Source organism: Anomalospiza imberbis, chromosome 15 (genome assembly GCF_031753505.1).
Source record: "Anomalospiza imberbis isolate Cuckoo-Finch-1a 21T00152 chromosome 15, ASM3175350v1, whole genome shotgun sequence".
Lineage (NCBI taxonomy): Eukaryota > Metazoa > Chordata > Aves > Passeriformes > Viduidae > Anomalospiza > Anomalospiza imberbis.
The window spans coordinates 2,803,867-2,821,248 of NC_089695.1; the positions used below are offsets into that span (position 1 = coordinate 2,803,867).

The window sequence follows — 17,382 nt, forward strand, 5'->3', positions numbered from 1 at the left end:
CTTCTTATCTCGTTCTTACTTCGTCTTTCTTTCTTCATGTTGCTTTCTTCACTCAATTCCCTCATTTTAATCCTTTTTTTTTGCTCCTCCTTCTCTTTGTTCTTTCTTCTCTTTCGTTTCTTTCTTCTCTTTTTTCTGTATTTCGTCTTTCCCTGCCTGTCCAATTTTTACCACCATTTATCTTTTATTTCCATCCGTCTCTTTTAAAACTCTTTTGCCAAGTTGCCGGTGACCTCCCATGGAGTGATCGAGGCAATCAATGTAGGAGCCATGAGCTCTCATTTCAGGGCATCATCTCCTTTCCACGAGACAGGAGCCAATGTGGAGAGCACAGGAGACCAACTGCACTCAGCGTTAGAAAAGAACGTCCGTGTATCCTGGTAATGTCCTTGACATACCCCTTGATTTCTCCTCCTCGTAACCTTTCTTCTTTTATATCTTTCTTCTTTCTTTTTTTCTATCACTCCCCCATCTCATCCCACCTATTTGTGTACAGAGATAACATTGCTGTATGCTAACAAACTTATTTAATGCTTAATCTTTCTTTTTTTCTTTTTCTCTCCATTGCGTTCTCATTCTTTATTTTTTTTTGTTTTCTTTTCTTTTTTTCTTTACTTTTCCTTGTCCTTCCCTCACTGTCTCTTCTTCCCCTTTTGCCTATTCTCTTTCAATACAATATTTTCTACACGACTACATCAGTCTCCCTACGAGTGCAGATCTACAGTTACCCAAAATCTCTTATTCCTGTTCCTCATTACTCCTCATCGAGGCTTGCACAGGGTTCCTCAGTACCGAGGATACAGAGGTCCTCGACTGCAGAGAGCTTGTAGAGAAAGTGCTGGTGCATGCTTATAATCTCCTGTCATCCCTTCTTTCCTTATTTCTCTCTTTCCTCCTTGCTTGATTTTTTACTTGCCGAGATTCCTTTTCCTTCCTCTTCCCTTCTTTATTCCTTTACTTACCTTGATTTTCTTTCTCTTCCTTTTCCTTTCATGCTTCACACTCCCATCTTTGATTTCTCTTCTCTTCTGCGCCCATCTTTTTCCGCTTTTACCAAGATGTTTTCTAAACCAAATGATTTCTACATGTCTACATCATCCTCTTCATGCATCAGAGACCTGCCCTTTAATGAGAGTGCTCATGGGGACCTTGCATGCCTCCTGATGAGGAACAACTGTCCTGATCTCCTCCAGAAAAAGTCAAGTAAATAGATTGCCCCTAGACCTCCTGTCCCCTTCCCTCCCCGTTTGGAAGAAACCCACACTCCTCAGACTCCAGTCCCCTCCTGGACCAGCAAATAACACAGCAAGGCAATAACATGACAAAGAACAGCTGCACTACGCCAGAAAAAGCATACACCTCCCTTGAAATCAGAAGACCAATCCCCAAGTACTTTGACATCAGTGCAAACAGGCTCCAATAAGCACCAACAATCCACGAAATCCTCTCGCTTCGCAACTCAAATGCATCACAGCCCAGCACACCATTCTACCATGAACACTGAAAAAGCACAGTGCAACCGCAGTTCCTAGGAATTCTTCATGGATTTCAGTGAAGAGCTGTTCTTCCGGCATCATTTTCCACCTCCTTGATGAATGAGAAACTCTTGCCTCTCCTCTCAGGCAGATAAGCTCTGCCAGAAAAACACAGCAAGAACTTCCACACTCAGGGGCATCAACCCCCAAGGAATACCTCTCACTCAACGCCATGATCCACCCAGAACTACCTATGAACCTAAACCCACAGCATTTTCCCTGAGAACATACTCTCCACTCCCAACACATCTGTTTTGAGAAACACATTAGAGACCCTCCTCCATCTCTGCTGGCTGCCAACTGCTCAAACCATGCTGGAAGAAGCAAGAAAGAAATGAGAGCAGACCGTGGGGCTTTGTTGGTCCAATCTAGGAATTATAAAATATTTCCAGTTTGGAAGGAAGCCACAAGGAGTGTTGAGTCCAACTCCCAATCTAGGTACATTTGGTCAATCCAAGAAGAAAATATCACAGCTAAATAGGCATAATAATAACTACATAGGCATCATGGGCAAATAGGCACAGCTGTCTCTCAGACTCATCTTCTTCAGCAATTAAGTGACTTACCTGTAGCATCACTGCTTGCTTCTTCAGAAAAGAAATCTTTTCAGAGCAGGAAACTGGTTCTAACACTAACAGAGACCATTGGGAACGATGGATAGAAAATAATTATGTGCAACCTAGAAGAGCCTTGAAATCATTGGGCAGAGAGCACAGTGCTCCCATGTGCATTTCTGTCATGGCAAAGAGGCACCACAAAGCTAAGGAAAGAAATTGTCTCATCAGCCTCAGCTCAGGAGCATGGAAAAGTCATCCCATACACACTGATAGAAAATTACCCAAAGGTTTGAACCCGGACAGCTGCCAAAGCTCAGGATCTCATATTAGCTGGTGTCACCAACACATTGCTGACATGACAGACAGAAAAACAAGACTGTGAGGCTTTGGTAAGAAGGGAGAAGAAAGACGAAGAATCCTGTTCTACTGTATTGAAATGCATAAAGGGAACAACTGGGCCTAAGAATATGGAAAACTTTTGGGGAGTTGGAGAAATCCCAGGTATTGGTAATGTCTGTGGAGCTTTTTCTTGACATTTTCTATTAGAATCCTCTGTCTCACACCTTGGAAAATGGCAATTCCACCTAGGCACACCTTCTCCAGTCCCTCACCAAAGACACGGACTGTGTTCTACAGATCATCTCCCTCAGGCAGGACCCTTCCCTGCTAAAGGTCACCCTCATCACAACACACACCCAGGCCATACCTGCTGCCACTTGCAGAATCTCTTTCACAATAACCACAAAACCTGCTATAAGAATGTCCTTTGCATATCCTCACCTTCCCTTACAATTGGCACAAAGAACACATGGAGAGATATGAAGCCTCCCACTGTCTGGCAGATTCTTCTCACCTGCATATACTTGATGGTTTATGCATTTCCAGCAATCTCTGGTGGAAACACCACAGAACATAAGAACTGACTCCTTAAGAACTTTATGACACAAAGGCATGTCAGTTCTCACCCCAGTCCACATGGATTTTGCACTTTGAGAGAATGAGAGCAAATGCCAAAGCACAGTGCACCTTATAATATCAGCTGGGTGGGAGAGTTTGTACCATAGAGAACCACAGCTGGGTTGCTGTGAAGGGTTTTGTGTGTACGTCAGACATAGAATGAGCCACCCGTGACAACGGGACACCTAACTTCCACCTAGGGCAAATTTTCAAGTCCACAAGTATGGAAAGATGAATAAACAAAAATGACATCTACATTATCATGTGCCCTTAATAATTAGCCTGAGGAGGACCAAGGAACCATGATGGAAAGCTCTGTGGCTGTGCAAGCTACTATAGATGCCCACCACTATAAAAGAATAGGAGGTCAAAGTGCTCCCCTCCTAGAAAAAGTTGTCCAAAACAGGAATGAAAAAGTTCATTGGGAATTAGTCAGCAGTCTGCGTACCACACCCTCTTTCCCGACACCTTGTCTGCCTCAGGCAGACAGCAGCACCAGGGACTGGCTCTGGTGGGAAATATTCATAACCTCAAAGGACATGATGGGCAGTAAACTACCACGGAATTAACTCAATACCCAGAAGGCCTTCAACTCCATACCCTTAGGAATGGATCTTGGGAAGGAAATCTGTGCCAATCTTGCCTCGTCATTTTCTCTAGGCATCCTCCTTTCCCTGTTCTGGGAAGTGTTCTCAAGACAAGAACATCATGTCACATCCTTGTCTTCTTATGACATAGCCCATGGTCTTCCCAAGGATTTCCACTTCCCACAGACTGAGAGGTCACACCTCATATTATGACATGGCCAGGGCCTGCTCAGCACCACTGCCGTGTTCACCTCATCTCCTGTGGCTTCCCCAATCTCAGATGGAAACATTACCCACTTTGGAGAATGCTATTTATAGAGGGGGTGTCAGGTCAACTCTAAAGGTGATGGCCAGTGACAGCATGCTGTGAAAGACCAACCTAAATGCTGAAAAATGCATCAGTGCCAACAATGATACCTACTGCACAGGAAAATGTCATGTTGGGTATGGGTTGAATTTTTGAGGCTGGGGGGCTTTTTTTTTGAAAGTAGGGTTTCCAGGGTTTTTTTAAGGGTGTGACTGTTGATGCAAATATTACCATAACATGAAAACAGGACAATGTATGGTCATGCCACCTCCAGGACAATCCAGCTGCAATTCACTTCAGAAAGGCAAGACAAAAAAAAGAAAACATATACCTCAGGTCACACTCCTCTGCCTGCACACTTTCTACTGGTAACTAGAATAAAAACATACTTGGAAAAAGAAAAGTGTTTAAGTACGTCCCTGCTTTCACAATGACTCGGGTGAGCCAAGCAAACGGGAGAAATTACACCATGAGGAGAGAGAAGAGTGAAGTCACAATTGCCATCTTGCATCACCTCTCTTATGGAGGAGAGTCAAAGAAGAGTACAGAGTTCGTCATAAGAAACCACATTAAATACCAGCATGCTCAGCGGTCAGCAGCAGTAACAGCACAGTAAATAGTACCTAGAGGACTGTCTCATGACATGGTCCATGGTTTTCCCAAGGACTTTCACTTCCATCAGACAAATCTCACTTCTCAAGGTCAGCCTTGATATCAGGAAATGGCCAGGGCCTACACAATGCCACAACCACATTCACCTCTGCAACCTGCCACTGCCTCCTTTACCTCCACAGGGCTCACTGCAGCAATCGTCAGCAATCAGGGCAGCATGAAAAAAACATATAGATGGTATCATACAGACCATGCCCAGCACTCTGCTCTTTCTAAAGGGGATGCCAAAATAACTCCAAATGGCAATGGCATTGATTTCATGTTGTGATAGAAAAACTCAATCATTGACAAGCACCCCAACGTAAAGGATTATATTGTTTTTGTAGGAGAAGTCATGTTTCAGGTTTTGTTATTAGGGATTTTGGTGCTTGGTTGGTTGGTTGAGTTTATTCTTTGTTGGTAACTTTCCAGGGCTTTTGAAATGATGTGGCTTCTGATACAAATATTCCAAGAATATTATAACAAGCCAGTGCTCTTCGTGCCAATTCTCTGGCCAAGAATGCAAGTCTACAATTGTAGTCATTCCATTCCATCAATGACAGCACAAAACCTCCATACAGCTGATATTATATACGCTGTGCTCAGCAGACTCCCTGTAGCTGACCCTTTGTGTTTTCTAATGCTTCAGCTTTTCTGATGGAAATCCTAATCACCTGCTAATTCCTCTCCTGAAATGTTAGACATCTATTTGTAGACATCAGATCAGTGTACCTCTAATGACAATGAGCATTGATTTCATTATCTGATGGAAAAAAAAACCTACAAATGCTGATGAGCACAGCAGCGTAAGGGATAATATCCATACAGGTGTGTTTGCGTGTTTTTTAGGAGAATGTTTCCAGATAATTCACAACTCTGCCAGTGGTGATACAAATATTGAAAGAACATCGAGAGAGGCAAGAGTCAATCTCCAGCCACGAACAAAAGTGCATAGAATAATTTTGGGGGGGAGGGGGTTGTGGAAAAAAAAATCCCTTTTCTTACACCGACTCTGAATCTCCAACCTCTCTATGAAAACATTTTATAATGCTATCTAGAAAGCAAACACACTGGAAAAAGAAAAGAGGAAAAGCCCGGAAAGCCTTGCCGGGTACTATAATCAAACTGCTGGGAGAATCAATGGGAAAAATTACACCACAGACAGAGAAAACCTTGAGGCCCCAGCTGGAGCCTTTCAGCACGTCACTTGCACTGGGGAGGACGAGGACACAGTTTTTGACAATGCTGATACCTGCAAAATCAGCAATCACTAAAGGCAGTTAAGTGGCACATGGTGTTTTTGGGATTGTCATCACTACAGCCTGCGTGTCTTCACCTCCTTCTGCCAGATCGGGTTAAAATGCTACACAACAGCGAGCAAAAGCGTTGTCTGCAGAGCTAACACCCCGGCGCCCCTATTATCACAACCACCAGAAATTTCTTCCTACGGGAGAGCAAATAAAGGAGATAACCCACGCTCACAGTAAAAAACCCGCAGCTACGGTCCGTAAACTGCTGCTGGATGCCGGAAAACATTTCCCCAGCTCAGTAACACAAACACTCTGTTCCCATCCTGTCTCACCCTTTCCTGTACAAATCCTTCACTCCCCCACTCTGAAATGTGTTCTAAAGACAAATATAGAACCTCGTGATATTTTCTTTTTGATCCATGGTCTCCCCAAGGCTTTTCACTTTCCCCACACCAGTCTTTCTGCTGCTCATGGTCACCCCTCCCATCAGAAAAGGGCCAGGCCCTACTCTATACAACAGATCACACTTTCCTTTCCTACCACAAGGTTCAGCATGACCATTGCTCATCCTTCCCAGCAAGGACACACCGTAAATATCCACAGACGGTACCAGCACCACAGTGCATAAGAGATGCTCTGCTGCTGACACCTCATGGTTCGAAATGCTTCCTTATGAGGAATACTATTATCAAAGGTGATGTTGGAACTCTAAACAGCAATGGCATTGATTTGGTGCTCCAAGTTCCAAACCTGTGGCAAGGACATTAATACATGATACTGCCTGTGTTGGAGAATGTTGTTTCAAAATTGGTGGGGAAAGTGATTCATTGATTTTGGGAGCTATTTGTTTGTTTGTTCATTACAGAAGTGAAAATATCCACTTTTAAAGCCCTTTTAGGTCTTGATCATTGATGTAATGATTGATGCAGAATTTGAGAGAAAATCAAAAAAGGACATTGTACTTCACACTAGCTCTCTGGTCAGAAATGCAATTCCTCAGGAATTGCACCAGTAAAACAACAGAAAAATGTCCTTTGTGAAACACATACCTTGGGTCAAACCCTTCTCCCTGAACGCTTTATAATACTTACCAGAACAGCGTGATACTTGCAAAACAAAGATAGGAAGATCATAGGAAATCTTGGTCACAACAACCCTATTTTCTAATTGAGTCTCATAGTAGAACAATAATAGAGAACTTTTGTCCTTGAACATCCACTTTTCACCTTGCATCAAACCTTCATATGACCGTAATTCAAGAGGAGGAGGGCAGTTTTCAATAAAAAGACAAAGGGATACCAGCACGGTTATCAGTCAGCAAAAGCCATGAGGTGCTCCACAGCGCCTGCGAGTCTGTCACCAACACAGCCTGGCTGCCTTGAACTCCTTCACCCAAATCGGGTGGAAATGCTACACATGAGAAATACAACCCCCTTGCTGTCTGCAAATCTCACAACTCCGGGCACCTCGTGTGGCACAGAACAGTAATTAAATTCTAGAGCAGAGCTCCCATTTAGAGCACCAGACCTCACCTGCCTACAGTAACTGCTCACGGATGCTGCCTTATCTGTATTCTGAACCCCGTCAGGAAGAGCCGGGGGCTCCAGCAAGGTCGTGGTGACAAACGCAAATGTGCCTTTGCCATCCTTAAGGACCCGCTAAGTACCCAACGCCCATCAGCCGTGGGAACTGAGCCCGGCTTCAAAGAGCAGCTTCTCAAGGGGGCGGATGAAAAGGTGCAGAGAAGGGAATGAAGGCAGGACCACTGACCGTGTCGAGGAGAGCGGAGGGCTCCGGCTGCGAGTCCTTGGGCGCGGGGCCGGGCGGCGGCGGAGGGAAGTTGGGGCTGAAAACCATGAGGTCGCTCTTGGCCGCGCCGTCCGCCACGCACAGGCTGCGGCTGTGGCGCTGCGAGTACGACCAGCTGCCCACTTCGCTGGCGCACACGAGCGTCGTGGGCCCGGGCCCCGAGAGCACGGCCGCCCGCGGCGCCCAGCGCGACGCCCCGTACAGCACCACGGCCAGCAGGAACAGGCTCGACACCGCGCAGATGGCCACCACCAGCCACACGTTGGTCGCCGCGCTCGCCGCGCCGGGGCCGAGCTCCACGCCCACCGCCGACCGCGACACCGACGACGACGACGACGACGACGACGACGAGGATCCCGCGGCCAGCGCCGCCTCGGCGGCCTCGAGCAGCGACACGCTGAGCGTGGCCGTGGCCGAGCGCGCCGGCTCGCCGTGGTCGCGCACGACGATCAGCAGCCTCTGGCGAGGCCCGTCCGCCTCGTCCAGCGCCCGCGCCGTGCTCACCTCGCCGCTGTAGAGCCCCACGCGGAACGGGCCCTTGCCCCGCGGCTCCCACAGCTCGTAGCGCAGCCACGCGTTGTAGCCCGAGTCGGCGTCCACGGCGCGGATCTTCGCCACCACCTGCCCCGCCGGCGCCCCCCACGCCGCCCACGCCCACAGCGTGCCCGACTCCGAGCCCCAGCCCGCCCCCGCCGCCGCCTCGGCCGCCGCGGCGCCCGCCTCCGCTGCCGAGCCCGCGGGCGGCAGCAGCGCCGGCGCGTTGTCGTTCTCGTCCAGCACGAAGAGCTGCACCGTGGCGTTGCCGCACAGCGGCGGCTCCCCCGCGTCCACCGCGCGCACCTCGAACTGCAGCACCTGCAGCTCCTCGTAGTCCAGGGGCTGCAGCGCCCACAGGCGCCCGCTCTCCGCGTCCACCGACACGTAGCTCGACGCCGACCGCCACCCGCCGCCCGCGCCGACCCCCGACGACGACGACGACGACGCCGCGGCCCCGCCGCCGCCCACGCCGCCCTCCCACACCGAGTAGCTGACGCGCCCGTTGCCCGCCTCGTCCGGGTCCCGCGCCCACAGCCGCGCCAGCTCCGCGCCCGCCGCGTTGTTCTCCCGCGCCAGCACCGTGTACACGGCCTGCGCGAACGCGGGCGCGTTGTCGTTCACGTCCGACACCGGCACCCGCAGCCCGCGGCTGGCGCGCAGCGCCGGCGCCCCGCCGTCCTCCGCACGCACCTCCACCTCGTACTCCGACACCCGCTCCCGGTCCAGCGCCTCGCGCAGCACCAGCGAGTACGAGCCCGCGAACGTCGCCTCCAGACCGAACGGCGACGCCGGCCACACCCAGCACCGCACGCGCCCGTTCTCCCCCGAGTCCCGGTCCGACACGCTCAGCAGGGCCACCACCGTCCCCACCGACGCGTCCTCCGGCACCGGCACCGACAGCGACGTCACCCACACCTCCGGCGCGTTGTCGTTCACGTCCACCACCTCCAGCACCACCTTGCAGTGACCCGACAGTGGAGGGTTTCCTTGATCTGTAGCACCCACTTGCAGGCGGTATAGATTAACATCCTCAAAGTCTAATTCTTTCAGGAGAAGAATCTCTCCGCTCTTTTTGTCAATTCCGAAAACATCTTTTCTATCTTGAGGGAACAGAGTCTCGAGGGAATACGAGACATTACTGTTTGACCCCTCATCTAAATCCGTAGCATTTAGTCTGATGACTAAGGTGCCGTGTTCTTTATTTTCTGGCAGCTGCACTTTATACACCGACTGGTTGAATTGGGGCGCGTTGTCGTTTGCATCCAGCACCGAGATCACCAGCTCCATTGTCCCCGTCAGAGACGGCCGGCCCCCGTCAGTCGCTGTCAGCACCAAGCGGTGAACGGGAATCGTCTCGCGATCCAGAGATTTCCTGAGTACCAGGAATAAGGACTCACCGTCCATCTCGGTTTTTTGCAAATCCAGAGAGAAATGCTCGCTGTGGCTCAGTGTGTAAGAAAGCTGCGCGTTCGGTCCGATATCCGCATCCGACGCGCCCTCCAGCGGGAAACGAGACCCCGGCACAGACGATTCCGCGATGCTGAGGTTTTTTCGGGCGGCGGGGAAAATGGGGGCATTGTCGTTGATGTCGGTGACCTCCAGCTCCACATGGAAGACGCGCAGCGGCCGCTCCAGCAGCACCTCCAGGCGCAGCGCGCACGGCGCGCTCTTGCCGCACAGCTCCTCCCGGTCGAGCCGCGAGCTCACCAGCAGCGCGCCGCTCGCCCCGCTCACCTCCACGCTCGCCCGCCGGCCCGGCGCCACCAGCCGCAGCCGCCGCGCCTCCGCCTCGCCCGCCTCCAGGCCCAGGTCCTGCGCCAGACGGCCCACCACCGTGCCGGCCTTGGCTTCCTCCGGCACCGAGTAGCGCACCTGCCCGCCCGCCAGCGCCCAGGCCGCCTGCAGCACCAGCACCCGCATCACCGCACACCAGCGCTCGCCCATCGCCGCCGCCGCTCTGGCCGCCGCTCTGGCTGCCGGCCCCGGCCCGGGCCCCGCACGGCTCCCCGCCGCCGCCCGGACGCACCGGCTCTGCTGCCCGGCCCGCGCCGCCCCCCCGCGCTCACAGCCGGGCTCTCCGCCGCACCGGGGCGGAGCCGCCCACACGCCGTTCCTGAGCCTGCAGCGACACCGTGCGCTGCTCCGCCGCCTCACACGCTCCGCCACAGCGCCCGCGCTGCCGAGCCGAGGTGTGTATGTTTTCTGCCGCGTCTTGATGTCGCGCTCCTCTTTTTCTTCCCTTATATCTCTCTCTTTCTTTGCACGCCATCTTTCTTACTTTTTTCTTCACAGCCCTTTTCGTTTGTCTCGATCCCTGCAATTCCTTCTTTTCGGTCATCTTTCGTTTCTCTTTCCTTTTTTTCTTTGTACTATTTTCTCTTTCTTCTTTGTTCCTCATCTTTTGCGTCCTTGTTATGCCTCTCTCCGTTCTTTCCAGTCTCTTCCCATTTCCTTCCACTCTCCTGTATTCTTTAGCCGCGCTGGAAGATCGCCAGTTTTCTCTGGCGCCACGGAGACCATCAAATGCAGAACTATCAGCTCTAATTAGGGAGCATCGTTGCTGGAGAGCTGTGCTGCTCCAACCAAGGCTCTTAGTAACCAGCTCTACCCCATGTCTACTGATAAGTTCGGTTAGTGCTGCTCAGCTCTATCATCTGTTTTATATTTCCATTCTTCCTTCATTTCTTACTTTCATTCTGGCTTTATTTTTATTTGCACGGCTTCATTATTTACTTTACTACTACTACTACTACTATTATTATTATTTTCCTTATGCTATCTGTATTTCCCCCTTCTCTTTCCATTTACCCTCTTTCCCTTCTCTTTCCTTGTTCTTTCTCTATGTCTTTTTGTTCCTGCCTATCCTTGTCCTATGTCTTTCCCTTCCTCCTCATCTGTTTCCATCTTGTCTCTTCTGATCTTTTTCTTTTTCCTTCACAAAAATGTTTTCAAAATCCTCGCAATGTAGTTTGGGAATATCTCTCTTTCTTCTTCTTTTACCTGACTCCTTCATGTACCTCCTTGTTGTTGGGGTTTTTTTTAAAATCTTCTTTCTACATTCTTCCTCTTTTCTTGTTGTTGCCTCCCCTGCTTTTCTACTTCCATACTTACATCTTCGGGATATTCTTTCCTTCAACAAAATCTTCTAAAAATACCTACAGCACCCTTTCCACGAACCATGGACATGCCCTTGGGGCCAGGATCTCATTTCTCTTCCCTACACCTCCTGTCCATGTGGAGAGGGAGCAACCTACTTGCTGTCCATGCACCTCCAACTTCCCCTCCCTCCAGGAAAAAGGACACACTCTTCAGCCTCCAGTGCTCTCAAGGACCCAGCAATAACACAGCAAGGCAGTCAGAGGGCAAAGAACAGCTCTGCTACACCAAAAGAGGTTCCACCACTCTCTGACACAGAAGCTGAGGCAAAATTATTGGGATATCTGTGCATAAAGGCCTGAAAGAGTTCAAACAAATCAGGGAATCTTCTCATTCAGGAACTCAAACATATCACAGCCCAGCATGACAACCCTCTTTAAAGACCTGGAAAAGCACAGCTCCTGAGGACTCATCATGTACCTCAGTCCTTCCTGAGTCACTTTCCTCTTGCATGTTCTAAGTTCTCTTTCTTTCTGGAACGCACTTGCTGCCTAGACAACACACCAAGAACCTTGGTATCTGCGAGGCCCCACGGAAACTCTCTCACTCACCTTAGAACGATCCACTTGTCACACAGCCAACACATCCCACGGAGATAACACCACAATAATGTCGATAAGAGCACTCCCTTGACTTCCTACACATTGTTTAATGAAAAGAATTTCCTTCATTCCTGCTTGCTGTCACCCACTCAGGCTGTTCCTGGAAGCATCAGAAAAGGAATGAGAGCAGGTAACAGCTGCTCTGTTGGTCCAATAGGGTGAACATTCTGCTGATTCAACAAAAAGATGCAACAACTGAACAGGAACTAAAGTACACCAGTCTCAAGAAAGATCCACATTCGGTCTACGACTTACCTCTTCTGAACTGGTTCCTTCTTCAGGAAATAAATATTTTTGGGGCAGGAAAGTAGATTTTAAAGGATAATTATGATTAACATTATCAGTGTTTCTGGGGAAGCTGGACAGAAAAATATCACTTATGTTCCACAGAATCTGGACAGCATGCAGTGTCCATTACACACTTCTAGGGGAAAAAAGCAGACCTGTAAGCTACAGAAATTCTCTCAAAGTAAATCTTGGAAGACAGGACTAGGCATCCCCCACACTGATGGAGAATGGCCCAAATATCTGCCACGTTGCCAATGAGAGACAGGAAGTAAACACAGCAACAAACAAACCCAGCAAAACAAAAGCATGTGCAGTTTAATAGAGAAGAAAATAAATTTTTTTTTTTAAGTTCCATTCTCCTGTATTAAAATGCAAATTTTGGCAACATCTTGAATACCAAGACCCATCTAGTGAGACAAAGAGCAGAGGGGCAATGAGGGAAAGATTCAGGGAAGGCTCAGCAGCATGATCCAAACTCCAAAAGGTTCTCTTTGACCAAAAACATTCCACACCAAACCCAAGTAATTAAAGGCATAAAGGGTAGATGTTTTCAATAAGAGCAATACCAGGAAGAACAACAGTGCCCTAAGTTATGCAGAACTTCTGTGTGACCTGAGAGGATCCCAGGAAAGCAGCACTGTGTGCTAGAACCATTCCAGAAGTATTCGACTGTAATCCTGTATTTTGCACCCTGGGAACTGCGACCTCCACAGCTAAACAGACATTCTCCATTTCCTCCCCAAAGATGTATCCAAATCTTCCCCTTTCCCTATGCCTGCCACAAAGAATTTACAGAGTGCTGCAAATGCATTCTGTGATTCTTTGACTTTTCCCACATGCCAGGATGCTTTGTGCCTTTTCAGCAATTTCAAGTACAAACCGAGTTCTTAAAGGTTCTGCAATTAGAGTCATGAACAGCACTGATCCCAGTCCCCACAAATCTTCTTCAAGAAAATGACACCAAACCTGAACCACAAATCCAGTCAAAACATTAACTGGGTGGAAGAATTTCTACAATAGAAAACCAGAGCTGGGCTGCTCTGTAGATGTGGAGGATTGGTGTGCACATCCAGACACCAGAATGAGCCGTGTGTGATAACAGGACACACCATCTCTACCCAGACTGACCATGCAGGAGCACAAGAAGGGGAAGAAAAGCACAACAAGATTACACCCGCCCACTCAACTGCCCTTAAATATCATGTCTGAAGAAGAGCACAGATCCACCATGGCAAGAGCTGTGGAAGCTGCTCTAAGTACCCTACAATACACAAGGAAAGCAGTTTGTAGTGCCAGCCTCCCACAGCAACACTCCCAAAACAGCAGCAACAATGTTCATCAGTCTGCATGTTACCAACTGTCATGCAACACATTCCACATGTCAGGCCAGAGGCAGCACAAGGAACTGTCTCTGACAGGAGATATTCATAACCTCAAAGGACTCTGTGGCCATTTCAATACCACATATTATCTCAAGATGAAGAGGGCCTCCAGCATCAGACCCTTGGAACTTGGGAAAGAGTCCTGGGCAGAAACGCTCTGGGCCAATCCTACCTCCCGCTAGGCATGCTCCATTTCTCACTTTGTAGCATTAATTCTCAAGAAAAAGGCATCATCTCACATCTCCTATTCATCTCTTCTGATGTCATGGACCATGGTCTTACAAATTGTTTCCAGTTCTCTCAGGTAAGTCTTCCCTGCTCCAGAACGCCATCCCAATTTTAACAATGACTCTGTTGGACCAACCAAAATGGAGAAATCACTCTCTGCTGATTGAAAATACATTAGACCAGAAGTCCAAATCGTCAGCTGTCCCTATATCTCTCATAGAGGAAAATGACAGAGGATGAGGACAAAGAACAAATCACAGCGGATACCATCAAGGTCAGCATTCTGCAAAGGCAATAAGGAGGTACACAGTGCCTGCAGGTCTGTTACCCGCACAGCCTCCTTCTTTTGCGCTCCTACAATAAACCCGGGAGAAAACACTACGTACCAGGCAGCAAAAGCGCTGTCTGCAGGGCTGACTCCTTAGAAAAGTGACTTCATTTTAGGAGAAAACAATTCAAATCCACAGCAGCAAACGTAGGCTGCGGACCGTAATATCACACGGGTGCCGCTATACCTTTTTCTTTAGCAAGCCTTCCCCTCCCACCAACCGGAGTTCCCGGGCTCCGGGAGGACCCTGCGACAGCTGCAAAGGTGCCTTTGATTTCTTAAGCACCCGTCAAGCACCCACCACTCTCGGGCCGCGGCAATTTGGCCTGGACGCCACCAGCTACTGCTCAGGGCACAGCTGAGAAGGCGCAGAAAAAGGAGAAAAGAAGCAGATGCGAGCAAGGTATTGCCACTGACCGTGTCGAGGAGAGCGGAGGGCTCCGGCTGCGAGTCCTTGGGCGCGGGGCCGGGCGGCGGCGGAGGGAAGTTGGGGCTGAAAACCATGAGGTCGCTCTTGGCCGCGCCGTCCGCCACGCACAGGCTGCGGCTGTGGCGCTGCGAGTACGACCAGCTGCCCACTTCGCTGGCGCACACGAGCGTCGTGGGCCCGGGCCCCGAGAGCACGGCCGCCCGCGGCGCCCAGCGCGACGCCCCGTACAGCACCACGGCCAGCAGGAACAGGCTCGACACCGCGCAGATGGCCACCACCAGCCACACGTTGGTCGCCGCGCTCGCCGCGCCGGGGCCGAGCTCCACGCCCACCGCCGACCGCGACACCGACGACGACGACGACGACGAGGATCCCGCGGCCAGCGCCGCCTCGGCGGCCTCGAGCAGCGACACGCTGAGCGTGGCCGTGGCCGAGCGCGCCGGCTCGCCGTGGTCGCGCACGACGATCAGCAGCCTCTGGCGAGGCCCGTCCGCCTCGTCCAGCGCCCGCGCCGTGCTCACCTCGCCGCTGTAGAGCCCCACGCGGAACGGGCCCTTGCCCCGCGGCTCCCACAGCTCGTAGCGCAGCCACGCGTTGTAGCCCGAGTCGGCGTCCACGGCGCGGATCTTCGCCACCACCTGCCCCGCCGGCGCCCCCCACGCCGCCCACGCCCACAGCGTGCCCGACTCCGAGCCCCAGCCCGCCCCCGCCGCCGCCTCGGCCGCCGCGGCGCCCGCCTCCGCTGCCGAGCCCGCGGGCGGCAGCAGCGCCGGCGCGTTGTCGTTCTCGTCCAGCACGAAGAGCTGCACCGTGGCGTTGCCGCACAGCGGCGGCTCCCCCGCGTCCACCGCGCGCACCTCGAACTGCAGCACCTGCAGCTCCTCGTAGTCCAGGGGCTGCAGCGCCCACAGGCGCCCGCTCTCCGCGTCCACCGACACGTAGCTCGACGCCGACCGCCACCCGCCGCCCGCGCCGACCCCCGACGACGACGACGACGCCGCGGCCCCGCCGCCGCCCACGCCGCCCTCCCACACCGAGTAGCTGACGCGCCCGTTGCCCGCCTCGTCCGGGTCCCGCGCCCACAGCCGCGCCAGCTCCGCGCCCGCCGCGTTGTTCTCCCGCGCCAGCACCGTGTACACGGCCTGCGCGAACGCGGGCGCGTTGTCGTTCACGTCCGACACCGGCACCCGCAGCCCGCGGCTGGCGCGCAGCGCCGGCGCCCCGCCGTCCTCCGCACGCACCTCCACCTCGTACTCCGACACCCGCTCCCGGTCCAGCGCCTCGCGCAGCACCAGCGAGTACGAGCCCGCGAACGTCGCCTCCAGACCGAACGGCGACGCCGGCCACACCCAGCACCGCACGCGCCCGTTCTCCCCCGAGTCCCGGTCCGACACGCTCAGCAGGGCCACCACCGTCCCCACCGACGCGTCCTCCGGCACCGGCACCGACAGCGACGTCACCCACACCTCCGGCGCGTTGTCGTTCACGTCCACCACCTCCAGCACCACCTTGCAGTGACCCGACAGCGGGGGCGTTCCCTTATCTGTCGCTTCAATACGAAAGTCATATATACTGACTTCTTCGAAGTCTAGGTGTCCCGTGAGGTGAATTTCCCCAGTATTCGGATTGATGGAAATCACATCTTTTCCACTCGGGGGAATGAAGTTCGTCGCAGCATAGGTCACTTCACTGTTAATTCCCTCGTCTGCATCCGTAGCATTTACCCTCGCCACAAACATCCCCACCGCAGCGCTCTCCAGCAGCTGCACTTTATACACTGACTGGTTGAATTGGGGCGCGTTGTCATTTGTGTCCAGCACCGAGATCACCAGCTCCATTGTCCCCGTCAGAGACGGCCGGCCCCCGTCAGTCGCCGTCAGCACCAATCGGTGAACGGAAATCGTCTCGCGGTCCAGAGGTTTCGTTAAAACAAGTTCAGGTTCAATATTTCGCTCATTCGATTTTTGCATGTCCAGAGAGAAATGCTCGCTGGGGCTGAGTGTGTAGGAGAGCTGCGCGTTCGCTCCGATATCCGCATCCGACGCGCCCTCCAGAGGGAAACGAGACCCCGGTAGAGTGGTGAATTCCGCGATGCTGAGGTTTTTTCGGGCGGCGGGGAAGATGGGGGCATTGTCGTTGATGTCGGTGACCTCCAGCTCCACATGGAAGACGCGCAGCGGCCGCTCCAGCAGCACCTCCAGGCGCAGCGCGCACGGCGCGCTCTTGCCGCACAGCTCCTCCCGGTCGAGCCGCGAGCTCACCAGCAGCGCGCCGCTCGCCCCGCTCACCTCCACGCTCGCCCGCCGGCCCGGCGCCACCAGCCGCAGCCGCCGCGCCTCCGCCTCGCCCGCCTCCAGGCCCAGGTCCTGCGCCAGACGGCCCACCACCGTGCCGGCCTTGGCTTCCTCCGGCACCGAGTAGCGCACCTGCCCGCCCGCCAGCGCCCAGGCCGCCTGCAGCACCAGCACCCGCATCACCGCACACCAGCGCTCGCCCATCGCCGCCGCCGCTCTGGCCGCCGCTCTGGCTGCCGGCCCCGGCCCGGGCCCCGCACGGCTCCCCGCCGCCGCCCGGACGCACCGGCTCTGCTGCCCGGCCCGCGCCGCCCCCCCGCGCTCACAGCCGGGCTCTCCGCCGCACCGGGGCGGAGCCGCCCACACGCCGTTCCTGAGCCTGCAGCGACACCGTGCGCTGCTCCGCCGCCTCACACGCTCCGCCGCAGCGCCTCTGCCTCCGCTCCGTTAAGGCAATCCCCTCTGTCGTCTGCTCCTCTCTGCT

The 17,382-nt window shown here is 52.9% G+C and overlaps 2 protein-coding genes across 2 annotated transcripts; both read right to left on the reverse strand.

The window, feature by feature from the left end:
* Window positions 1-7,560: 7,560 nt before the first annotated feature.
* On the reverse strand, window positions 7,561-10,134 carry LOC137483329 (protocadherin alpha-6-like). Its single transcript, XM_068206317.1, has one exon. The coding sequence runs from the start codon at window positions 10,132-10,134 to the stop codon at window positions 7,561-7,563; it is 2,574 nt and encodes an 857-aa protein (XP_068062418.1).
* Window positions 10,135-14,060: 3,926 nt separating this feature from the next.
* On the reverse strand, window positions 14,061-17,102 carry LOC137483330 (protocadherin alpha-2-like). The gene is made up of 2 exons (XM_068206318.1): window positions 14,592-17,102; window positions 14,061-14,129 (listed from the first exon to the last, which is right to left on the reverse strand). Exons 1-2 carry the CDS (start codon window positions 17,100-17,102, stop codon window positions 14,061-14,063), a joined length of 2,580 nt encoding a protein of 859 aa, XP_068062419.1.
* Window positions 17,103-17,382: the final 280 nt, after the last annotated feature.